Here is a 25,020-nt window from a genome sequence, read left to right on the forward strand (position 1 = left end):
TAAATTTTAAACTTTATTTGTCTCATTAACAGTTTGTGCTCTTTAGAAGTTGTTGAACATTTCTTCTGCAAAAGGGCACAAAATAACACTGAAAGGGTTTAGACCTGCATTATGGGTGAATTACCTCGACAAAGCCAGGCCAATCATAACCTGGTTTATAATTGGTTTAAAAAATATTAGTGAAAATAAAAACACTTAAATGTTTAAAGACATTTAGAAAAGCTCCTAAATCGATGGTTGGAGTGACCAGAAACAGGGGGCCTCAAATTTCTGTCCCTGATGTTGGTCTGCAGCTTTTAGGTGCGCCTCTGCTTCATCACACCTGGATGAAATAATTAGGTCGTTTAGCAGGACTCTGTATCTTCTAGTTCCCAGCTGAGGAGGCAGTTCAACCGTTCAGGTAGGTTGCATGAAGTATGCACCTAAAAGTCACAGGACACCGGACTTTGAGAACTAAATCTTGCGACCTCAGCTTGCAGATAATCATTCCTCCAGGTTTTTCTGTTTCTAAACAGAATTTTGATCTTTCCGGACGGAATTGCTGCTTATGCACACAAGTCCCTCTCCCTCATCCATGCATCGTTATCCTTCGGGGCCATTGTAAACTTGTGTACATTACAATCAAACCAGGTGGAAGGTCTGTCGCTGCTGTACTCCCAGTGCGAGACGCGTTTTTGCAGTTTTACGGCAGCCTCCCTTTAAAAAGAAAAAAGGACATTTGCTAGATAAGCTTGCTAGATAAGAGTGTAAATGTCAGACTTTTTGACTTTTAATGTACCATGAGATGCCTGTGCAGTTGTTTATTCTGATGGTATTAAGTGGAGGAGAAATCTTTTTTAGGCTTTTAAGAGAGCGATCGGTGAGGAGTCTGCAGTCGCTCACGTCGAGTTCTAGCAGGTACTGACAGCCAGTGGTCAGATACACGATCGCCATATCCGTCATCTGAACACAAACAAAACGAGGAACTGTAGCAGCTAAAGAAAGATCATATTTAATACTTGGTGTGCATCTGAGTGTTGAGAAGAAGTATCTCCTCACACGTTGCAGATCAAACTTTAGTATTGGCAAAGAAAATCTGAATAAATACAAAATGTATTTTTCACATATGAAGTCAACATGGCTCTATGTGAAAAATGTAATCATTAAAAATATTGTGTGAATTGGTAAGAAGAGCTGTACATCCATTTAAATCTGGGTTAAAAACTAACATCACATATCGGAAAAAGAACACAAACGTGTGATTGTGGGACTGCTGTGCTGCTTCAAAATCTGGACAATATTGATGGAACCAATGGAACCTGAAGAATAATGTCAAAGCACCTCAGCAAGTCCACTTTTAAACATCTGAAACAGAAAACATAAGGTTGTGGGGCAGCCTAGTTAAAGTTTGGATTTAAATGGGAAGCAGTAGCAAGGTCTTAAACAGGTTATTCATGGCCCAAAAGACTCCACAGTTTGGCTGGTTTAGAAGAATCCTCCAAAGTTCCTCCACAGAGATGTAAAAGACTCACTACCACTTATAAGAAATGCTTGACGGCTGTTGACACCAAGAGTCAAAGGTTGATTTTAGGAGAGTCCCGATACCAGATTTTTCCAGACTGAGTAAGTCCACTTCAGTTCAGGTACTTGCCGATGCCGAGTACCGATAACAAGTTGGTACTTAAACGTCACACAATGCATTTATTTGGAACAGAGTGGCTCTTCTTCTTTTTAAGTCTGCAATCCCTTTGACTGTGTCAACAAATCATAAATAGAGCATGACACACGGATTGTTCCACCTGTAAATATTTTATCAAATTACTCGTTAAAAGACGCATTTTTTCATTTTGACAGCTTGGCTAAGCACCAAGGGCAGTCTGCTTGTTTACTATCCTCTGTGTTTTCCTTGAAATAACTCCAAACTCTGGACATTTTGGCCACTCTCCCGCCATCTAACTTCAGAAAAGTTATATCGTTTTGGAGTATCGGCTTGTGTTTACAGGTATGAGTCCCACTACTTGATGCTGGTATCTAGCCAGATACCAATACCAGTATTGGTATCGGGACGCCACGAGTTGACTTACAGAGAAATAACCTTTTTCCACAAAGGGTGACGCTGGGTTGAATAGCGTCTGACAGCAGCTTTTTCGTATTTGCTTAGGTTTTCTTCATTTAATATAAAACCATTTTTTTTTTTTTTTTTTTTTTTTAAACTTAAATAAGAAGCAAAAACTGAAGAATTTCTGTTAGGAGAAAAATACAAACACTTTACTCTATATGCAGATGCAAACTGAACCTGTGGACACGCTGCCATCTTCATTCTGAGGAGACTTCTGCAGTAAAGTGAAATGGCACCGATTGCTGCGTCGGTCAGAGCTGGACATTGGGAAATGTCAATGTGCTCCAGATCTCTCATGTTGTCGCACAGCTTCTGCCCGGAAGGAGAATAAGAAGGCATAAAAAGGGGTATAAGACCGTGTTGATATCTTTCCTTTCTCACATCAGCTTCTAATAGAAAGGGAGAGATGATTCTACAAAACAAGTATCCTGAAGGAAATAAACCTGGGGTCTGAAAGATGTGTACCTCTATGCCCATATCGGTGATGAATATACATTTGGCAACTACAATCTTCTTTAGCTGTATCTTCTTAAGTGAATCCAGTCCCTGAAATAGAGAACACCGTTACAGTCATCGAGACGGAGAACATGCAGCGTGGTTCAGTACCTGATCACGGATGTTGCAGCCAGTCAGGTCCAGAGACTGGATGGAGCTGCCATTCAGGTAATCCAAAGCCTGGTCCGTCACCTTCTCACAGTAACTCAAATTAAGGTGGAACAGTTTCTGCAACCTAATAAGTTGTTTCCCAAACACAAAAATGCAACATTTTGCTTTTTTTTGTGCAGGTCCTGAGGCAAATATAGGGAAAATGTAGTTTAACTATGAGGATAGGATGAGCTCTGTAATTAAATCCTGCTAAATACCTTCGTGCAATCCTCTTGATGGAGAACTCAGTAATGAGGCCACACTGACTGATGCCAAGGTGTTGCAGTTTATTTGCTGAGGAACCTTCAGTCAACCATTTGATTCCAACATCACTCACCCTGAAAGACATGATGGAAAACGCTGCGACGTAATACCGTCGATTCAGCAAATGAAGCCAACACACCCTTCACCCACCTGCTGCAGAGTGAAATATCCAGGTAATTCAAGTGTCTGAGGGAGGACACATATTTCATGCCTTCATCGGTCATTCCATTACAGTCTACCACGTGGAGCTTGCTGAGAGCAGTGGAGAAGCCGCATAGGACCTCCCAGCTCGCCTCAGTTACTTGGTAGTTGCCTAAAGCACACACGAACAAGTTCCTGTACCAGTGCTTAACATCCACACATGGCTAAGAAAGACAAAAACAGCAGCGGGATGCAAAATGGTCTCACCCTCAATACTGAAACTCTTCAGATTGGCTACTTTTGCGATTATTTTGAGGGCGATGTTGGACAGGAGAGGACAGCCCAGCAGAGAGATGGAGGACAGAGTGCAACGCTTGGAAAGTAGGACCTGGTAGATTATGAAAAAAACAAACAAACACATTATTCTTTCACTTTTACAGCGCCACCTTGCAAAAGTATTCATACCCTCTGACTTATAAGGTTGCATTACAGAATCAATCTTTTAGATTTTATAAGAAAAACCAACAACAAGTGAAGTGGAAGAAAATGACACAGTTAAAAGAAAAAAGAAAAGTTCAGCATTAATTTGTATTCATACCCCAATTACCTTTAATACTCTGAAATTAAATCCAATTAGTGAATAGTTTCAGTATAAATGTAGATTTTCTGTGAACTCCTCAAAGGTTCTCTAGAGAACAACTGTGAACAAACATTGTCATGAAGACCAGGACACACAGCAGACGGGTCTGGGATAAAGTGGAGAGGTTTAAATCCTTAATAAACATCTTTGAACAGATGAGTTTTTAATCGATCTGACATTAGAATATAACAACTTCAAACCTACCAAAACATCCGTCCACTACATCTGACAGCCCACAAAGGAGGAGCATAAATTAGAGAAGGAACAAAGAGGCCCTTAGTAACTCTGGAGGAGCTGCACAGAGTCACAGCTCAGGTGGAAAGTACAACTATTAGCTGTGCACGATACGAATTTGGAAAGAAAAAAATCCATTGTTGGGGGAAAAAAAGCTATAAGTATTTTTTGCATTTTGTCACAAGCCGTGAAGAGACCAAACAAACAAACATAAAACACTGTGACCAGATGACACCAACACTGGACCCTCTGTGCTACATGCTAAGAGTATAACTAGCAATGCACATGACCCTAAAAAAAACAAAAAAAACAACATATCCATGGTGAAACATGGCAGTGGCTACATCAAGCTGTGGGAGCTCTAATCCTCATTTTCAGTTTTGCTTTCCACCAGTTCAAGACATTAAAACATGCAGCAGTAGCCGTACAGTTGTCTGTTACAATAGTCTAGTCAAAGTCCAGACCAAAATTAAAATATTAATCTATGGGAAGACTTGATGAAGGATGTTCACAAACATCTACATCTATCCCGACTTAGCTTGAACTTGCTAGCTCCTTCTTCACTGTAAAGCTCCACTGTGTTTTTGGTCTACAAAAAAATACCCACGTTAAATATGCGGGGGTATGAATACTTTTTAAGGAACTGTGATGCTTCGGTGTTGGTTTGATGTCGTTGTTTATGCATGTCACATAATACGCCAGAGTTGGCCACAAAGGCTTTTTTATGATTTCAGCAACATCCGGTTTACTTTGTGTGACTTCTGAAATGTTGCAGAAATAAAGTCTTACCAAAAGACAGGTGTCTGACAGACTTGGCATGTCATTCATCACAACCTCTTTGAGAGACGGACATCCTGCAGAAATGTATTCGAACCCTTTTGGTGTCATCTGTAAAGAGAAAGGGGGCAAAGTCGGGCTCTGCTTTTATTTTTTTTTTAGTCATTCTCTGCATTCTTATGATCTCATCATGGAAACCATACATCTGGATCCCAGCTAACGCTCGTCCCCAGAGCAAAGAGTGCAAATGTGACATGGCGTGTACACATGCAGAGAGGGTGGGTGTGTAAACCCAACCCCTCCACTCAGATGTTTTTTACATTCACAGACCTTCCCCCATTCGCTCCGATGCTCCCCAGTGCAGAGGGAGAAACAAGATCAGACACGTGCAAACGGAAGAGTGGATACTATAGTTGGAAACTGAGTCGAGGAGTAAACTGTTGCTCCTTTGACTGTATTGATCAGGAACCAAAAGAAGCAAAACGGCTGACCTGAATGCATCCGGTTAAGTCGAGGTGCATGAGATTTCGACCACCTTCCTCCGTGGCCAGGGTTAGAAATCCTTCATCTGTGAATCTGCAGCAGTGGGCCAGTCCCAGGTACTGAAGGCTGCGGCAATTACTATTTGAAAAAAAGAACTGCCTGATTGTTTTGTTGTTTATTGTTACTGCTGTGACTGAATACAAGCTTGTCTACACTAAAAAAAAAAATTATATATATACATATATATATATATATATATATATATATATATATATATGTGTACATACAGGATAGAAAAAGCTAAAACTGGATCTTTTATTTCACAAGGTTTACCTGATTATTGCTCTCAAAGACTGGTTTGTTATGAGTGTGTAAGAAAGGTTCAGGTAGAGCAGGCACTGACATCCCTCTGTAATTCTCTGAATCATCATATCCTGGTAAAGAGCAGAGTTCAACGTAAAATGTCTCTCTGAACGTCACAAAGATGTTTACATGTTTTATTTTGAAGCGGACTATTATTAGAAAACATTTCATTCTGTGTTTTCGTTCTCTGGAAAGACATGCAAGACTCAGTTTATGTGAAAACAAAGATTATGCTGTTAATAATCGAACATTGATGTTTTCTGGTATAAAACTCTAAAGGTTTGATAGCGTTGGGGATAACTATCAGAGTTTTGATGTACTTGCATCATAATTTAGAGCAAAAACATTAGCTAACTGTTTTTATATCATAGTAGCAAAGAAAACAAAATTCCAATCGTGGCTAAAATAAATATTATTTGATGAACTGTTTTTTAAATTCCCGCTTCATCTAGTAGTTGTAAAAAGCTCATTGCGTGGATTCTTACATTTGTTAACAGTTTTTTCCTAATGAAGTAAAGCATGTATGTTAACCTAATATTAGCTGATTACATTGTCTGAATCGGCTGCTGAATTAGAACTAATCAATCACACTTTTTCTTTACATAAATAAATAAATAAATAAAGTCTGACTGAACAGATATGCAGCTTCTAGCTTCCCAGCAGTGTTATGGTGGCACTCCTTTATTGGTCATGCCATAACCACGTTCACTTTTTGAATGCTAAATATTTCCGAAGAGTCAAACTTGTATGTTTTGAGGAGTTGGAAAAAGTTTAGAAGTTGATTGGCAGCAGCATGTAAGGGTGGAACTGAGACAACGTACACGGCACAGGAGGGAAAACTTTAGACACAGAGAGACTTAACCTGTCATCGAACTGTAAGGATTATTAAACATGTGAACAGTGGGATGGAAAGTTTCAGCCAACTGTTTTGTGCCTTTATACCCGTATCCGGGTACCAGCAGCTGAGATCAAATGTAACATTAGATTCGAACTAAAACCACAAAAAAAAAGTTTACTGTAAACTTTTGTTTTCCTTTTCTTCACACTGTAAAATAATAATAGTAATAATAATAAAAAAAGAGATTTCCGACTGCTGGACAAAAATGAGTCAGAGTGATTCATTTGTGTGGGGAATGTGGTTTCCAGAAATCCTGCCAATCTATAATTTAATGCAGGATGGCGTTAAATCAACATGAAGAATGTTTTAGCCTTAAAATTTCATATACAATCTAAACACTGTGTTTTTTAGTTTCGAGATTTTCTCCAAACTTCCAACCATCTACTTGCTTACTTACAGAAATTGCTAAGCACTCTGACAAGTTGAGTTCCTGCAGGTTTTTGCATTCGCCTGAAGAAAAGAAAAGAAAAAAAAAACACAAAATGAGCAAAGCTTGTTAAATTCTGTTTTCATCTACTTACTGGTAATAAACCTCAATACACACGAATTTTATGTGATGACTCTTCTCTTTGATGATGTGCTGACCTGAGCTTCCCCCCCCCTCCCAAACAGAGTGAAGAGAATCTGTGTTACATCAAAACCAACACAGCTGCCTAGCGGACTGAAGACGATTCCTGCTTTGACTCTCGCTCCTGTAGGTGAAAATAAACCCCCTGCAGTGTTCAGGATGCGTGTAATCTCACCGATCCTTTTAGCCTTTGTGGCTCTTTCGCTGCTCCCGTCCATCGAGTCAAAGAGACCAGGGAAGGGCAGAGGACTTAAAAGTGCGAGGCAGAAACTTACACGGGAAAGGTATGGACTCACTGCTGTTTACGGCTCTGTTTCCAGAGACTTCGGTGTTTATAAATCACAACGAGCTAAGATTTGTTTCCAAAGAATAAGGATGAGGGCTTTCAGGAATCACGGCAGATCAGATTCCTCTGGGATCAGGGGTGTAACCATGAGACAAATTTTTCAGAGGTCTGTTGAGTGATTTATCGTCGTCCTGCATCCAATCGCAACTGTCCTTAGTGGCTAAAAACACACATAATCACTAACAGCCACAGTTCAGCAGCAGGGGACCGATTTTATATTTCTAAACTAATAAATCTAAAGTTTTATCTGCCAAACACTGGGTGAGTTAACACAATTATCCTGGAACATTTACAGGTTAAGTAGCCAGATCATAACGTCTCAAATGGCAACGATAAATAAAGTAAGACACCATTCTCATTAACAAATTATTACTTAGCACGCAAAATGCAGAGGTAGTCACAGGCCACAGAGTGATAATCCTCAGAACTTTTTTAAATGGCATGAACATGAAAAGTGATATTTTAGTCAAATGTGATAGCACAGATGTGCAAAATGAATAGTTACATAAAAATTTGCTGCCTGTTCAAACACAAATAACGCATAAATCAAATTATATCAGAAAATGTAAAAAAAAAAAAAAGTCTAAATGTAAACTTCTCCCTGTTCTACCTATGATACAGTCAAAATGATTTTGGAAAGTGAATGAGATTTATTCTGAAATATCTGTGAAAACTCTGTCCCGATACCCAACACATCTCTTTTTCTCAGCCAGTTTTAATGTTTCCTTGCCTGAAAAGACTCTGCATCATTGTTCTGTTGCTAATGTCTGATCTATGACTCTTTGCACTTTGTATTGTGCCAATAAATATTTCTTTTAAATATATGGAAAGCAAAAATGAGCACAACTTTTGCACTGACATTAAAGAGTGTTGGGATTTACAGCATTAACTAGCTAGCAAGGGATGTAAAATAAGTAATTCTTGTTATCTAGCTTTACGGGATATATTTGCATGGGTTAACTAGTCATTATTTAGCCAACATTATCTGTATGCAGCAGCATTACTCAACTTACATAGTTTGTTTGGAAGAACATGCTATAAAGTTTTTAGCTTTTTGAACTTTTGGCTGCATACTAAGACTTTGTTTCTTATCATTTCATTTGCTTGGGGCATGGTGTGTTAGTTTTAGTCAATCTTTGTTGTAATTGTACAGAGGCACAAACAATTTCATGTCAGTACAGCCCGTCTGACTTGTATCCACTTGTATTCAAGTGATTTCACTTTAAATAGGTCAGGCAGTAATCAGGCGTAGGTGTGGTAGTGAAATTTGAGAAGTTTTATGATAAAAGAAATGTTGCTTAATGATCTGAAACATGTGACAAAGCAAACAATAACAGAAGAAATCCGTAAGGAGTTAAATACTTTTTACAGCACTGTGTTGGTGTGTACAACCGGTTCAGCGTTTATGTACAAATTATGAGATGCTGGACTTCTTTGTGTCTTTTTCCAAAGGTCAAGGATGAAGGCTCTGCGGCGTCAGAGCAGATCAGGCCTTTCTGGGGTTGTGATACCAAACTGCTCAGAGATGACTCAGTCTGGAGAAGTGTATCTGGATTGTCAGGACCAAAGTCTCACCTCTATCCCCAGCTCAAGTACCTGGTCCAGAGTACCTAACCATCTCCTTCTGGCCCGCAACCAAATTAAGGCGCTCCGCAGTGGATCCTTCCTTGGATATGAACGTTTATCCAGTCTGGATCTTCAACAGAATCAGATCTCGCAGGTGGAGGAAGACGCTTTTCAGGGTCTAACTCACCTAACCACCCTGCTGCTGCAACACAACCAACTGAGAACGCTCAGCGAAGAGGCGCTCATACCGATGCCAAACCTTCACTATCTGCGTCTCTACGACAATCCCTGGAAATGTCTCTGTCCAATGGAAAGCCTCATACGCACTCTTCAAGTCCCAAGCAACCGTAACCTGGGAAACCATGCCAAGTAAACGATGCCACCAGATATTTAATAAGAGCATTGTTGATTTACTGCTAACCTGCAAACATCTCATGTTCCAGGTGTGCAGAACCAGTCAGCCTTAAGGACAGGAAGCTGAAGCAGATTGATCCCGACTTACTGTGCGAGGAATTCGGCCCAAAAGTCAACGTCACTCAAACTTTGGAGCCCAATCCGATCCGCGGCAAATTAGACGCCACCGCGCTGTGCCACACTTACCTTTTCCCCGTCACATGGATGGACTGCAGGAACCGAGGCAAGTTCAAGATCAGGCTTTATTCCCAAGGATCAATTTGATTAACGTCTCTCTACCGTAAGCCCGAAAGCTGGTCCTGTAGCTTCCAACACATGGTCTTATGTAACAGAGGGGTTAAGAAAAAATACAAACCGTCACAGAGCGGATGATTCATAATTACTGTTGGGTTACTGGAAGAGCTGAACTTTTCTTTTGAAAGAGAAGCATTTTCATAGTGAGACATAAAATAAATCAATGCACATCTGTCGATTTTCAGTGCTGAGTCAGCTACTCCTTTAAACACTAATTAATGTCAATTTATTGGCACCTTATCTGGTTGGAGAGAGAGTTTTGGCCAGCGTATTACAATAAAAATATTTACATTTTTCATGTAAATCAGTTATGCGTTACTATTGTGTTACTGCCTTGTCCTAGGTTTATTTGAAGCTGCAGTTTGTCTCTTCTGCAAATCACAAAAATGTGGATAAAAAAAGTTGCATTTTAATAAACGTGTTCACCCCTTTCTGTGTGTGTTTAGGTCTAACTGAGGTGCCTCCAGGTATTCCAGACAATGTTGTTCGGGTCGATCTGTCCCTTAATAAAATCCATCATCTCAAACCCAGAGATTTCCAAGGAGCAAAAAGCCTCAGAATCCTAAGCCTCAGCAGCAACGACATGCAGCGGATCGACACAGGTGGGTGTTACCCCCATGCTCACAGATTCATCAAGATTACTGGCTACAACAACATGTCCTGTATGTAATCATCACGGTAATACCGAGAATGAATTGCTACACATATGCAGTTGTGTTTATCTTCATCTGGAGTCCAAAAGGTGGGGAACAGTTAAACAGCTGCCGTGGCTTCAGTTTTTCCCCTTTTCATTTTGAGCAGTGGCAGGCATTCAGCCATACATGTGTATACAGGCTTAGCTTTATTTATGACGAGGTATACAAGGAGATGTGCTGACATGTAGCCTCACTGTGTTTGAGTAAATCACGGCCCACTGGTACGAACTGAACTTAACATCAGCAGACCAGCAGCTATTGCCGCTGGCTGACTGAATTTAACTGAAACGTCAAAACTTGGTTCTGGGAAGGACGTGAACCTAATCATCCTCTGTGACCAGTCCATCTACTGGAAGCAAAACAAACTAGTACCAGTGTAAAGTTGTGTTCAAAATAACTGCAGTCCAGAATCACCCATTACGTTAATCACAGTTTTTTGGTAGAATTGTTATTCCTACATGCCAAATAATGACCCAGTAGGAACAGAAGAGTAACGGGAAACCCAAAGCCGCAACATCCATGCTGCAAATTCTGTGCAACTCAATATTAACAGCGAGCGGTTTGTCCAAAGTAATAGCAGTATAAAGTTCGATCAGCAAGATCTTTCACTCTGAGACAAAACAGGAGCCAAATTGGCACATAAGCAGTTCTCCTGTAATGGTGCCATTACCATATTTAGCAGCATGTACACTAACTTGACTGACAGTACTAAGATCTTCCTCCTGGCTCTGATTGGTTGTTTTTGACCGGGAGCTGTGCATTTCTTCAGAAGGCAGTAATAACTCAAGAAGGAGGAGGAGGAGCTCGGTTTTTTCACAGTTTATCTGTCCAATATTACACTATAACAACATGGTGACATTTTTAATAAATATTGAAAAATGAATTTTGAAAAAGTACTTTAATACTGCAGCTTTAATGTTGAAATCTGGGGGAAATGAGCCAGTCCTTACATTGTTCAGGAACCTTGATTAAAAAGTTAATTTGATAGTGTGAAATACCTGAAATAGTGCCAGAAACGATTGGATGCTTGATTGACTGAATTCAAACACAAAACCTGATGCAGACTGTTGTACTGTATCGACAGAAAGTGAGAGAAAAAAGTCTTTATTAGAAACAAATCACTTGAGTCAGACCAGTCAGAAGAACTGACTGGTCTGACTCAGATGGCTCGGCTCCAACTCTTCTTCTTCTACTTGTATTTCCATTAGTGAGTCCCAGAGCTCGGTGTCCCTTTGGTTTTGATCTGGTCTGCCCTTTAATCCCTCTTAATGGATTAAAGAGCATCCAAAGGGCATACATAGACTTAGTCACGGATCATTTCCAGGATAATCAAAGAATGGTTAAAGGGAAAACTATAACCATCAACAGTCCCAATGTGAAGTCAAGCTAATGGCAAGAAACCTCTGCAAGCCTCTGAAAACTGGCTGAAGAGGAAAGAGCACATTTACTGGTCTTAAAAGAAACGGTGCAGAGGTCTCTCAACATTAAATTCATGCCACAGTGCACTGTGAAGCATGGTGGCTCAGACATGATATGGGAGATATTTTACAAAGTCTGGTGTTGGGCCTATTTGTGTCACAACAGCATCTTGGTTCCAGACCTACAAAATGAATATTGCGGAGTAGAAACATTTATCCAACAGCAAACATGTGGGCAACATAAAATATGCTGCTTCTGAGTCAAAAACCAAGAAATGCAGGAACTGTGGAATGTAACCAAATTGTCCTGGACTGCAATAACAGCTCTCCAGTACCAGAAGCTGGCCGGCCATAAAACACAGATGCAAAGTAGTTCTCAGAAACAGTGGTAAATTAGAAACTGTTATGTTTTTAATTGCTCAAAGTTTCCATCACTTTCTTCAGAATAAGAACAAAATTGATAAACTTCTCCTCTCATTTTGCTTTGAAATAGAATGTACTGCGTTATTATGTGTCTGAAAGCAAAAGATATAAGGATTTGGAACTTTAACTTGAAACTTGTAAATTTCAGCTTCTGCGCAAAACAAGGATGCATAAATAATTTGCATCTTTCAGTCCCTCATGCAATGAAAACGGATGAGAAATAGAACTTCTTGTGATTTAAAATGTTTGCGGGTATGGTGGCATATTTGTTTACGTTGCAGCTCTTCTTCTTAGGAGTGAGTCACTGGTCTACTGTTTTGTAGGGTCCCTGTCTGGTCTTTTACACCTTCAGGAGCTGGACCTATCATCCAACAAGCTGCATTTTGTTCAGTATGGCGTTCTTGAAGATTTGTACTTTTTGTCCAAGCTCAAACTAGGAGGAAACCCTTGGATGTGCGACTACAAGTGAGTTCTACTCCCAAACCGCTTACAAAGACTCCAAAGACTTATTCTAACAATTGCTTACTTTTTCTTTCCCCCCCAGTATACACTACATGGTTTACTGGCTACGTSTGCATCCAGGGGTGAAGCACTCTGGCCTGCTGTGCCAGTCTCCTCTAGAATATATTGGGGAGCGAGTGGAGGACTATGTGCATTCCTACAACAGAGACTGTCCTAAGGACAGACAGCTCAGCCGACCGGATCAAAACCAAAGGGACGCCGAGCTCTGGGACTCGCCAATGGAACTACAAGGAGAAATAGAAGAAGAAGAGTTGGAGCCGAGCCATCTGAGAGCGCCACAAAAATACCAGATCTTCCGACTGGCCTGACTCAAGTGATTTGTTTTTAATAAAGCCTTTTTTCCCCCTCACTTTCTGTCAATACAGTACAACAGTCTGCATCAGATTGCTATGTTGCATTTTGATTTTTCCTTTTCACAGTTTGTCAGCTAATTCGTAATATTAACAGTCCCACTGCGGCTGGCTTGACTTTAGCATTTTAAACAGCACAGCTTACGTTTGATCACCTGTGGATATTGGCACAAGTAAAAGACATAAGAAGCCATAAATAAAGAAATTAAAACTCACTGATATATTTTAAGCTTGACCATTTTGTCGACTGGCAGCCGCGCAGGTTCAGGTGGGTCACAAAGGGCCGGTAGCTCTTCAGGATTTTCTGCACTATAGTGTCTGTTACCCAGTCTTTCCCCACCGAGAAGTCAATCTAGCAGAGACAAAAACACTTTAGGCATAAAACTTTACCACTGTGCTAATAGTATTCAACCCACTTCAGCTTTTCCAAATTATGTAACATTATAAACTTACAGATATTTCGAGATATCTTGATAAATATCAAGTTGAAGGAGAGATTTATTTGGGTTTGAATTATTTTATAAATAAAAAGCTGAAACGCATCGCCTTCATATGTGCACAGCTCCCTGAGTAAGCTTTGTGTCACCATTTTCTGCACTTCATAATGACGTCTCTATCAGGTTTGCATATCTAGAGAAATACATTTATGCTCATTCTTCTTAGTAAAATAGCTCAAGCTCATTCAGTTTAATTTATTTGCTCGGATTCTTAGTTGGATTTCAGTCTAGACTTTGACTGGGGGTTTTTAATGGACAAATATATTTTAATGTGAACCATTACTTTGTAGCTCTGTTTTAGGTTATTGTCCTGCAGGAAAATGAACCTCTGTCCCAGTCTGAAGTCTTTCAGAGCTTCCAACAGGTTTTCTTCGAGGATTGTGCTACATTTAACTCCATCCATCTTGATATCATGACAAACCAGCTTCCCTGCCCCTGCTAAAGAAAAATATTCTGCTGCTACAAGCATGTTTTACTATGCCTACTGCCTGTGATTTTGTTCAGCATGCAGGACAGAAAGTTATATTTTGGTCCCATCTGACCAGAGTCCATGCTTGTAGAGTCCTCAACATGGCTGACAGGACTTCTTACTGCTGTCTTTGATGAATGCTCTCCTCCTCTGGTCTGTTGGTTTAGGAGTTAAACCCTAAGCCAAGGTTAGCAGCTGTGTCATATTCTTTCTATTTCCCAGATAATGGATTGAAAAGAGCTCTTTGAAATATTTAAAATGTTGTTTATTTTATTAGCTAACCTGTAAACTTCTCCCTGTCCCCATCTGTTGTGTTCATTAGTCTTCATGATGCTGTTTGATTTCTATTGTTCTTCAATGTACTGCAGTATTTACATTGGGATTAAATTACAGACAGAAAAAACAAAAGAACTAATCATCACTTCTGATGGATTTTATTTTGGGTTTTTACATTTAAAGGGGTCATGTTGTAAAACTATGGCACAGTCTTTAAAAACTCCTACTACTATTGTCATTTTCCTTTATTATGTTTTGGTGGGTTTTTTTTTTAGTCTGTCACATAAAACCCCAATAAATGGCACTGAAGTTTGAATTGGTTACAGCTATGAAATTAAAAACCTTAACGAGCATGAATACTTATTTGTGCTCATCTACTATAAATATACGCAGCAAATTTCACAGCACAGACCTGACTCCACAACGTGCCTGAGTGGACGATTGATTTCCAGGTATTGGACACCTCAGAACAGTTTAGCCAGTCCCTTAATCCTAAATACTGAAAGATCTGAGGAAAAAAAAAAAGATTTGCACAAGTGATCATTTAGAAAAGTTTCAGCCAAAAGATACTGGCACAGAAATTCAGACAAAAAGTATGACACAACTTTGATGCTGACAGATTGATAGTTGTTCCTGGATTTTACAGAACCCAGTCTGGGTACCGACAGCACCCAGACTGGGTTCATCGTCCCTTTTGCCACTTTTTATGGCAGAGATATGTAAACAACCAGCCCCTGTCTGTTTCCAAACATAGTCATGCTGAAGCTCTATTTATCAGGCGAGACGTTCTACAGAAACACCAGGGTAAGGAAGGCCAACAGAGCTCTCACTTTGCCAGCAGCTGTGAATCCAAAACAAAGGCTAAAAGTGGAGCGAGCAAACGTGGTTAATAATCAACCAAGTTAAAATGGCTCATACTTATTGTGTATAAATTATGTATATGCATGTATAAATATATGCATGAGACTGTAATAAAACTATAATGATCTGCACCTGAGTTTAATCACTCAGAGAGCCTGCATGCAGGATTACAGCAGAGTTCACACACAGCCTTATGTAGCACAAATGATTTCATCACTGACTCCTTGCAGAGGGGAACAGAGTAGCTGGAGCTTCGACGTGAAGACCAGGATAATCCTAATAATACTATCTAAAAAAATTAATGGCGAGAGCTGCAGATGAGATACCTTCAGTGAGAGGTGATGAGGGAGCTCTGCTATTCCATCAAATCTTTTCTGAGGCGGCAGAACCATAGAAGGCCGCTGACTTTTACCTTTACCGTCCAATTCTTTGACATTTGCCTCCAACTTCTGCCAGAGTCATACAAGAACAAGAGCCGGTGAATGAGAAAGCAACTTATGTTTAACATACTTTCAGAGGACTATTTTTTGTACCTTAAAATACTCTTTGTGCCTTTTTGAATCCATAGTAGCGCTGTACCAAGACGTTATGTAGTGCTTGATGCGGATTTTGTTCACCAGACTCTGAAGTTTCACAATGAAGTCTAAATTAATGAGAAACATTTCTTTAACAATGAACTTGATATTACAAAAAAAATAAAAATAACTTTACTTTTTTATACCTAACTGAATAGTCTGCCAGTTTATGTTTTCAACAATGATGATAATAATAGTATTTCTCTGGACGCTTTGGCTTCCCAGAATATGTTTGGTAATCATGACTGTACCATCCTAAGTAGAAAATCATCCTACTTAGGATGATTTCTGGCATATGTACTGACCCTCTGATGACCAAGAGGCCTTAAAAGTGCTGTTTTGGGATTATGGGTTAGGTTTAAAACTAAGGTGTGGAGTGAGTTCAGGTTAAGTTTAGCATAAAAGTAAGAGTTAGGCTATAGAAATAAATAAAAATGAATGAAAGTCCTTGGGAAGATAGAAAGACGTACTATGTGTGTGTGGGAGAGCGTGCGCAGTTGTGTGTCCTGTGTGCCTCAGCGCTGCCCTGCGACGAAATGCCGACCTGTCCAGAGTGTCCCCAGCCTCTTGTCCCCTCTAAAAGCCTCAAATGTCTGCTGTAACCTTTTATTAATTTAATTCTGAAATTTATGTTTTTGCTCGCTCTATTGTGCTCTGTTGCATTCAAAATCTATTATATGCTGAGGTCATGCCATTTTAGCCCTAGTGCGATTCATTAAAAGTGCAGTGTAGGGAAGGAATATTGCTTTGGCAGGATATTTTCTCCAAAAAAATAATAAAAAAGTAAAAAAAAATAAAAAATCAGCAAACATGCCCCCAAAAAGTTCAGAGTTTACTGCCAGTCTCCAGCTACATTCAGGACAAAATGAGTCATCGGACTGGAACAAACCAACAGCATCTGGAAGGATTTTCAGCTTGGACATATTTAACCACAGCAAATGTTTTCTCTGGCTTCACTAACTGGAATGGGACACGCTTCAAAAACAATAAATCAACAGCATTCATTATAATTTCTCACTATCACCTACTTGCTCTTCTCGTCTTGAATACCCTCACAAAGTTCAGCCATTCAATGAAAGCGGCATTCCGGCACCTCTTCTCAGCATGTGCCTTTGCCACCTCCATCTGCAGAGCAGTCTTTATGGCTTCTTCTTTCCTCTGCTGGATGAACTTCTTCCACGCCCTGTCACACCACGGCAGGCACAACTCATCAATAATTCAGCCAACAGGGACAAAAGAGAGGCAGCGAGGGGTCCCAGCGTTAATTATACAGGAGTTGGTCCAATCTAATATTCGCCAATCAAATAATCTATTTTATGTTCTAGAGTTCTACAGGAGACACAATGATAACAGAGATGACTTCCAGTGACATAGAGTGTCCACATAAAACTCATCCACTGCTGAAATTATTCCAAAAAAGAAAAAGCATTTTAAAACATATGGATTGTCAGGAATAGGAAATGAAGGTGATAAAATAGAAGTGCTTTCTGTATGTATGCTTCTTCTTTGTATCTTATTGGTAGCTGACAAGCTTTTTTTAAGTGAATTACTGCCACCACTAGACTGGAAGGTGGATCTGGAGGCAGAAAGAAGAGATAAAAATACATTTAGCTAAATAATCTAGTTGCCTTCAGAAACAAAATAACCTTGATAATGTATATGTTGACTGGTTTATCCTTAAAAAGCCCAGTTTATGTGAAGTCCTGATGTTTTTCCCTTTTCTTAGTGGCCTCTGAAAAGCACCTGCAGGTAGTTAGGCAGATTTTCACACAGGCAGCTGCAGTTTTCATCAGGGATCTACTGTTTCCGCTCTGCTGCTGCATGTGATGTCATGGATCTTTCATTATGGTATAAACACCTGTAACATTTTAAATAGATATGTTTTTTCCTAATTTGCTTGATTACTTTCTATCTTTAAGATATTTTTGCGTTTCAGGGTTTCCTGGTTATGCATGCTTTTATGGGGCTGCATCTGCTTTCCTCCTCAAACCAGGAAGCATGTCAGGAATGTTTTTTCCCCTCTGTTTAAATCCCAGTGAAAATAATGGGCTGTTTACTTACTGATATGTTGCAATACTGCACATGGACACGTGTCCACAGACCTCTAGCCAGGTTATTTCTGGGGATTATTTACAGCCAGCTGATGAGAATGATATATACGCTAAACGGGAGCAAAGCTTTGTTTCATTGTAGAGTGCCCAATTTTCTATGAAGACTGGTTGGTTTTTGGCTCTGTTGGCAGCTTCCCTGAAGAGACGGTGCAAAGCCAACCAGATATGGTGGATAAAGAAACTTAAGGTGAAAATGGACAAAAAGTCTGGAGCAGACGAGATAAAAATAACCAAGTACTGGATGAATACAGCTTCTTCACAAAACCTCCCGATGTCACTCTTCACGACAACCAAATGTTTACCCAGCAATCTGATCACCATTCATATAAAGGCTTTGCTGTCCCAGAGCTCCTTTCAAATGACATACCCAATGATAGTCCTCCTGGTGGACGCAAAGACACTTTCTGGAGTGTTTCCAAAAACAGTCATGCTCAGTCAGGCTATGAGCAGAGCAAATTCCCCTCGAGCAAATTCTCCGGTGATTCAATCATAAAACCGTAGCTGTTTTTGACCGCCCATCCCAAGATTCCATCTTCTTTTCAAAGAGGAGATCTAGTTCAGTTCCTCTAAGTTACAGGTCAAAGGACCTTAAGGCGAAATGCATGCCTGTGTTTTCATCTGGTGCTGACAACAGTAAGGGATTCCACAGAGTGGGTCAATCTCGTGTCCTTTCTCTACACAAACTGTGCCAGTAATCTTTTAATTATTTCATACCAAAAAATTATATCTACGTTCCAAATTATGAAGGCATAAACGAGAAGGAAGCATCAAAGTCCTTTGATGCATACAAATCCAGTGTTGGCAAATTCCTTTCCCTAAATGGTGGCTATGAAGATGCAATGAAAGCTGGCTTGCTAAAACCCATAAGCCAGCCAGACAGCTTACAGACGCTTTCTGAAACCATGGAAACGGAGCCCACTAACTTTGCCTCTTGGTCCTCGAAGCTGTTGTCTGAACCCAGAGATACAGAGCTGAACTGCATCATCTGGAAGAAGACAAAAAATTCTTCTCACCCAAAGCCCCAAAAATCCTCCCGCTCCTCTGTGAACGCATATATAAAGTCCAAAAACCGCTATACAGGGGCGACGACGTTCTTGACAAGGACCTGTTACAAACGGACAAGGCTGATAAACAGCAATGGAAATATGCTGTAAGATATATATAGATGCTGTTTACACTTTAATTTGCAAAATGATTAAGAAAAATTGTGAAGAAAGCTTCCTGAAGTCACAAAATATGTCACGTGTTTATATATCTTTAAACTTCACTGAGCTTGTAACTTGACTTTCTTTTCTTTTGGTTTTGTTTCCAGATCCAAACCACATTTTTGGTCATCAGAGAAACTAGAAGGAAGGGTGCTGATTTCTACAGTTTTTGTTTTGTCATGCATGCAATGTAATTCTCAGAGATGAATTTCCGGTTGCAAATATCAAAAGCAATAATCTCCCATATTTGAGTACAGGGAGAGTTTGTAATTCTTGACCTACCTGAAGCATGCACCTAGTAAGTGTCTCACGTAACAAGAGGCAGCCTTTTCCATTTGACAATACAGCTCCTGCAAAACACATAAATGCCTAAATAAAAATTTATTCACTTCCAAAATATGTATTTCACTATTGAATACTTGTAAAATACCATTTGGGCGCTTTGGGAACTTGTGTCCACAGCTTTGAATTTCAGAGAATCTTTTGTAATGGACTCGTTTACATAATCAACAAATTTTTGCCTGGAAAACAAACAAGTTTCATTAAATTGTATGAATTTATGCTTGATAGCAGGGAAAACTGCAGAGTTAGTGCTCCCCCTTTATCCAAGACAACTTCAACTTTCAGTATAAGGAAAAGCATGACAAAGGGAGCCACCAAGCGGTTGTTTTATCAAATGTAGGAGGCACATACCAGTCGACAGTTTGCAGGTTATCATGTCCCTGGAATGCAATAAGCACTCTCTGAAGGAACTCCACTGGTTCATTGGGACAAATCAGACAGGCGGCTGACAATAATGCCTGTTGAAGGAAAGTAGATCGGTGTTTTAAAGCCAGTTTTAAAAGTTCTTGAACTTGTATGACTACCCGTATCTCCTTGGATGCTTATACTTAGACTTTTCCACGTTTTCCTACCTTGCTCATTTGTGGGAGGCATTGTTTAATTTCGCTCATCTTCAAGCTTCTGTCTGTGTCCGCAGCTGCCATGTTTTCTGTGTGCGGCACAGCTGACTAGCACGAGTATATGTTTGCTTCTCCGTTAGCACTATGGTATTTCTCTTTTGTCAAACCTTTCGATTTCGAAATGCATTGTTGCTAGGTAACGGAATAATTGAGCAGTGACTATGGCAAGACGTTTGCATATTTATTAAATATCGTTTGAGTACACAACGTAAATTATAGCACATTCAATTTGTCCCTGGCTGTTGGTGTCTCTTTAAAATGGTGGCTCAAGCAGTGCTGTGCAGTGCTTGGCTGCTGACCTCAAGAAGTGACAAATTCTGGTGTTTTTTGTTTTTAACTTGTAACTAGAATGAGCTCAACCCGAGTGTATTAACTGGAATTTGTACTGAAGTTATATTAGGATTTTTTTTATATTGACTTAACTGGTTTGCATGTAACTAATTTGGTCTGGTTGTCCGTCATTTCATTAAAAAGCCTACCTATTTTTATTTATTTATTTAACTAATAGTGCAATACTAGTATTTTGGCCTCGTTCCTGTTGCGACAATGACAGAATTTACAAGTGCAAATGTTGTTTGTTTTTTGTTTTTCAAAATTATATCTGGTCAAGGTTGTGCGAGTAGTCAACAACTGTGCCATATTGGCAACCTAAAATAGCACATGGCCTATTTGTACCCCGCCCAATCGGAAATGCAACCCTATCCCGCTAGAGAAGGTTGAATATCTAGTCAGAAATTAACAAGAACACCATTTGCAATTGCAACGGTAAAAATCATCTGCAGAGACTGTATCAAGTGAGAGTAATAAATCGTAATTACATTTATTTTATTGTATTTTTTATCTAACTCAGTTCTCAAGGATTACAAATAAAGCCACAGTCAGCTTGCCACAGGGATGGACATTGGACAACTAAAAACTAACACTGGCATATTTATCACAATTTAATTCACGATTTTAGCTCAAACTCTTAGTTTTTAATCGGAAAACGTAACATTTAAAACAAATAAGTTTGGCGTCATAATATATCGCAAAACATTAAGTCAGAATGTAAAAGAAGTTTTACGCAAGTAACTCAGGAAAACTTTTGGTTGGCCTTAAAATGATCCGTAACAACTGATGAGATTGACAACTGTAGCTTTTAGGCAAAGTTGTGTAGTCCTTACAACAATGAAAACGGTAAATTGTTTTAGGACGGGGTTTGTAACCACGGCTAACATATGACCTCGGTTAGTTTGATAACCGATTAATTTTTAAACGTTTCGGAGCACCTGCAGCTAATTGCTAAGCAGCTAGCAGAGATTAGCAGCATGGGTGATGGTAGTGTTGTCCCAAGGCTCGGCAACATGAAGGCTCTGCTGGGAATTGTTGCGGGTGCTGGCGCTTCTTACGGACTGTACAAACTTATCAGCGGACAAGTTTTCAAGAAACCCAAGAAAAATCCCCATAATGAAAGTCCCAGTGTGAAGAGTAGCCAGCAGGGGGGAATTAAGCTACGGCCGGGGAGTCTGCTAGCGAAAGTATCCGGACTGGATGTAGTCTGTGCCCGTCCAGATGATGCTACATCAGGTAAATATTAAACAATTATCAAAGTAGACGGACTGCATTCACAATAGAAAGTTGACTTCTAATCGTTTTGTTAAAAAAAATTGAAGTAATTAAGATTTAAATCTTGATCTGTTAAAGGCTCAATCCGTCTCGGCATATTTAGTTTTCCAGAATACGATAAAAAAAAAAAAAAAATTTGCATTGAAGGAGAGATCGTCCATCAATCCCCCAACAAACTGGAGTTACATCACTTGAAGATGCTGCTGTCACGTTTGCAGACCATCGATGATGTATCTAATCGGGCTCAGTTTCTTCTCACGTTGGGAAATGCTGCTGCCTTCACCGTAAATCAGGTACAGTCAAACCACTTAGCACAACCAACAACAACAGACTCTTACTTTCTGGGCCCTGTGGATTCTGTTTTTTGTTTGTTCCCCAAAATTCACTTTTTCAGTTTTATGGAAAACTGAATAAGTGGCAAATTAATTGCCAGAGGTGTACATTTAGTGTTATTCTTTCACTATTTCGAGGTATGTTCTCTGCCCTGTCATTACAAATACAGAAAGAAGTTTGATGATATGTGGCTTAAACTTTAGTAGTGTGTTTTGGTTAGCTAATACTAAAATTAGTTTTGTACATCTACTGCTGCTGCAAGGTGGTAGATCTGTAATGCTGTGGCAATACTGGCCCCAAATTTCTAGAGTCTCTGTTAGAATAAATCACATCATTAATTTCTTCAAATATCACAATGTTCATAATAATTGCTAGACTGAACTAGAAAACTGAGAATGGATAATTAGATCATGCAGTGGAATAAACTTATGGTCAAAAAAAGCATAGAAATGGTTCAGCAGACATAGAATGTTGAACCGTTTCCACTTGCTGATTTTTTATTATTATTATTATTGTAAACTACTCATCAGTGTTTATTGAACAAATTAAGTTAATTAAGGCAAGTTTGAGAATCTTCTCAAACTAAACTGAGCTTTCTAACTAACTACTTTTATTCTTGATATCAGTGTAGAGCACATCAGTTTTTTAATCCTAGCTGCTGATCTACTGTTTTTTTTTTTTTTTTACCTTTTTCTTCAGAACCAAATTCGTGAATTAGAAGGGATTCCTGTCATAGCTGGCTTCCTTTCTGATCCTGCTCCAGAGGTTAGAGTGCAAGCTCTGAATGCTTTAAATAATTTGTGCATGAACATCCAGAACCAGGAGCAAATAAAGGTACGTTGCTGTAAACATTACACCACACAACAGCTAACTGACTTTAATGAGGCTCTACTTGATGTGTTGATGTCTTTTTATTCTTCTATTGAAGCTTTATGTGCCACAAGTGCTGGAGCTGATCGAAATGTCGGCAGTGAACTCTGACCTCCAGCTGGGTGCTTTGCGGCTGCTGACGAACCTCTCGGTCACAGACAAACATCAGCATTTGCTGAAGGGATCGGTCACTCTTTTATTGTCTCTGCTGGTTGTCAGCAGTGAAGCATTACAGGTTTGTGGAATTGAGTTTAATCTTTAAGCAGCTTTAAAAGCAAATGGAGCAACACATTGCTGTCCAACGGTCATGGCCAAGAAGAAATCTGTGATTTTTTTATTTATTTATTTTTCTGTTTTTCTTTCAGGTTCAGACCTTGAAAGTTCTTGTTAATTTATCATCTAATCCAGATATGATGGATGACATAGTTCAAGCTCAGGTACTCAGTTTTTATTCTCCAGTCAGTAGGCATATCTTTCTGTAAAAATGCATCAAAACAAACTGACTTCTCTACTCTTTGCTTTGGGACCCAGGCTCCTGCCTCTGTGCTGCTTCTCTTTGATGAACGAACGTCTCCTGCCGTGCTGCTGCGACTGCTAACCTTTGTAGGGAACTTGAAGGCCTGGAGGCCCTCTGCACAGGTGGCTGACGAACTTAGACTAAAACAGGACTGTCTGTTCCGGGTCATGCTGGATGAATCCTCCCAGCTGCACGGCAAACTTGTCCGGCTGCTTTCACACCCCGCTGGGGAGATTCAGGCCCAAGTAGCTCGTATATTGACGTAGACCTTCCCTCCTTCCCCCTGCCAGTCTCTTAATCTTTAAACCGTTCCTCTTTGACATTAACTCTTGTGGACTGTGCTGTAGACTCCTGTGGAAACTCAGCAATACTGTTTTTCTTTAGTGTTCCTTGCATCAGTTCTATAACTTAAAACTTAATTCAGTTTTATCTCAGACACTCCCAATTTTCTACAATCTTGCTATGAATAAGTAAAAACAATCCCACCGTTTGTTCAGCATGTAAATACACAAGTTTTGAAAGACCCACCTCTTGTTTTCACTTCTGAGTTTTTATAAGAACTCTATTTTCCTTAAAGATCCACAGATAACGTCTAAAATGATTCTTATCGATCTCAAAAGATTCAGGTGAAATTTAAGAAGTCAAGCCCAACTGCCAAACGTTTATATGCTATATTTCCTCTGTGCCCAACCCTCTGTAGCTCAGAGAGGCATTTTAGTCTCCAGTCATAAGTTTAACTTCTAACAGATTATGTACATGACTTTTAAGAAACTCTTTTTACTTAATAAAAATCTGAGTTATCAGGATATCTAGATAACAGAAGCTTTTCTCTGTTTGGTAGGCAGAAGCAAACTTTTAAACAAAGCTCCTCCGCTGACTATTTGTTCTGCAAATTTGAAAGCCAGGATCTTAGTGAATCATGAAGATATTAAAGTTTAGCCACTGCCTCCACCGCAGAGCGGAGTTATTTGTCGTCTGTTTGTTATAAACCTGGATGAACTTTGAACCACGGCTGTGGAAGGAAAGTGCTTGTGACGTTAAAAACTTGAGCACGTTTAAGTAACGGAGCCTCCAGTAGGCAGCAGGAAGAGACTTGAACTGCAATGCAACTTATCGTGAAACTTGAGACGCAGCTTGGAAATGCTGGACCACTTGGTCCAGATGCCATGATTGTTTATTAGCTGTTTATACGTAACATGGTTATTTATCCACAGCAGTGACGAATGTGAACTACAGGTTTTGTTATCACACAAATCTATGCACTAGTAAGACAGGAAGTGAGGGAGCCATCTAAATATTGACCGGACCAGAGGAAGTGCTTAAGAATAGTATTTTGACAGTATGGCACTACATGTGAAATGTTAATAGCTGTGGTGAGTCTAGATGTTGCGATATGCTGCACTTTTTTTTTTTTTTTTATGTTTGGACACCTGTTTATTGACCTAAAAATCTCAGGCAACTATGGTTTACCAAAACTGAATGGTAGGATGCTGATTGATTATGACACAGTTTGTATTTATTAACTAGTTCTTTTGTCGTTTTTCCCTAACTAGAAAATGTTTCTCTTTAAATTGTTCAATAAATCAGAAGTTCAAGTGTT

The 25,020-nt window shown here is 39.5% G+C and overlaps 2 protein-coding genes across 4 annotated transcripts; one reads left to right on the top strand and one right to left on the bottom strand.

The window, feature by feature from the left end:
* fbxl13 (F-box and leucine-rich repeat protein 13) lies at positions 1 to 20,430 on the bottom strand. Of its 3 annotated transcripts, none has more exons than XM_008411391.2 (21): positions 20,048 to 20,430; positions 19,827 to 19,933; positions 19,564 to 19,654; positions 19,416 to 19,483; positions 16,846 to 17,000; positions 15,776 to 15,885; positions 15,569 to 15,691; positions 14,794 to 14,889; positions 13,356 to 13,491; positions 6,941 to 6,993; positions 5,616 to 5,716; positions 5,291 to 5,420; positions 4,812 to 4,910; positions 3,416 to 3,536; positions 3,158 to 3,320; positions 2,962 to 3,081; positions 2,705 to 2,828; positions 2,564 to 2,644; positions 2,252 to 2,407; positions 779 to 942; positions 1 to 696 (listed from the first exon to the last, which is right to left on the bottom strand). In XM_008411391.2, exons 1-21 carry the CDS (start codon positions 20,117 to 20,119, stop codon positions 546 to 548), a joined length of 2,421 nt encoding a protein of 806 aa, XP_008409613.1. In that variant the 5' UTR covers positions 20,120 to 20,430; the 3' UTR covers positions 1 to 545. The 3 variants fall into 3 exon arrangements, with proteins under 3 accessions (XP_008409613.1, XP_008409612.1, XP_008409614.1); XM_008411390.2 differs by having other exon boundaries at positions 2,252 to 2,410; positions 20,048 to 20,427; XM_008411392.2 differs by having other exon boundaries at positions 2,276 to 2,410; positions 20,048 to 20,424.
* A 499-nt stretch (positions 20,431 to 20,929) lies between these two features.
* Positions 20,930 to 25,020, top strand: armc10 (armadillo repeat containing 10). The gene is made up of 6 exons (XM_008411393.2): positions 20,930 to 21,661; positions 21,848 to 21,993; positions 22,733 to 22,867; positions 22,962 to 23,138; positions 23,269 to 23,340; positions 23,435 to 25,020. Exons 1-6 carry the CDS (start codon positions 21,403 to 21,405, stop codon positions 23,684 to 23,686), a joined length of 1,041 nt encoding a protein of 346 aa, XP_008409615.1. The 5' UTR covers positions 20,930 to 21,402; the 3' UTR covers positions 23,687 to 25,020.

Source organism: Poecilia reticulata, linkage group LG6 (genome assembly GCF_000633615.1).
Source record: "Poecilia reticulata strain Guanapo linkage group LG6, Guppy_female_1.0+MT, whole genome shotgun sequence".
Lineage (NCBI taxonomy): Eukaryota > Metazoa > Chordata > Actinopteri > Cyprinodontiformes > Poeciliidae > Poecilia > Poecilia reticulata.

Coding starts and splice junctions, on each gene's coding strand:
- fbxl13 (XM_008411390.2), bottom strand. CDS start 20,119: ATGGCAGCTGCGGACACAGACAGAAGCTTGAAGATGAGCGAAATTAAA. Junction 17,001..19,415: donor TTACTAGGTGCATGCTTCAG/GTAGGTCAAGAA, acceptor GTGGTGTGACAG/GGCGTGGAAGAAGTTCATCC. Junction 15,886..16,845: donor ATTCAAGACGAGAAGAGCAA/GTAGGTGATAGT, acceptor TCATTAATTTAG/ACTTCATTGTGAAACTTCAG.
- armc10 (XM_008411393.2), top strand. CDS start 21,403: ATGGGTGATGGTAGTGTTGTCCCAAGGCTCGGCAACATGAAGGCTCTG. Junction 21,662..21,847: donor TCCAGATGATGCTACATCAG/GTAAATATTAAA, acceptor TTTGCATTGAAG/GAGAGATCGTCCATCAATCC. Junction 21,994..22,732: donor CTGCCTTCACCGTAAATCAG/GTACAGTCAAAC, acceptor CTTTTTCTTCAG/AACCAAATTCGTGAATTAGA.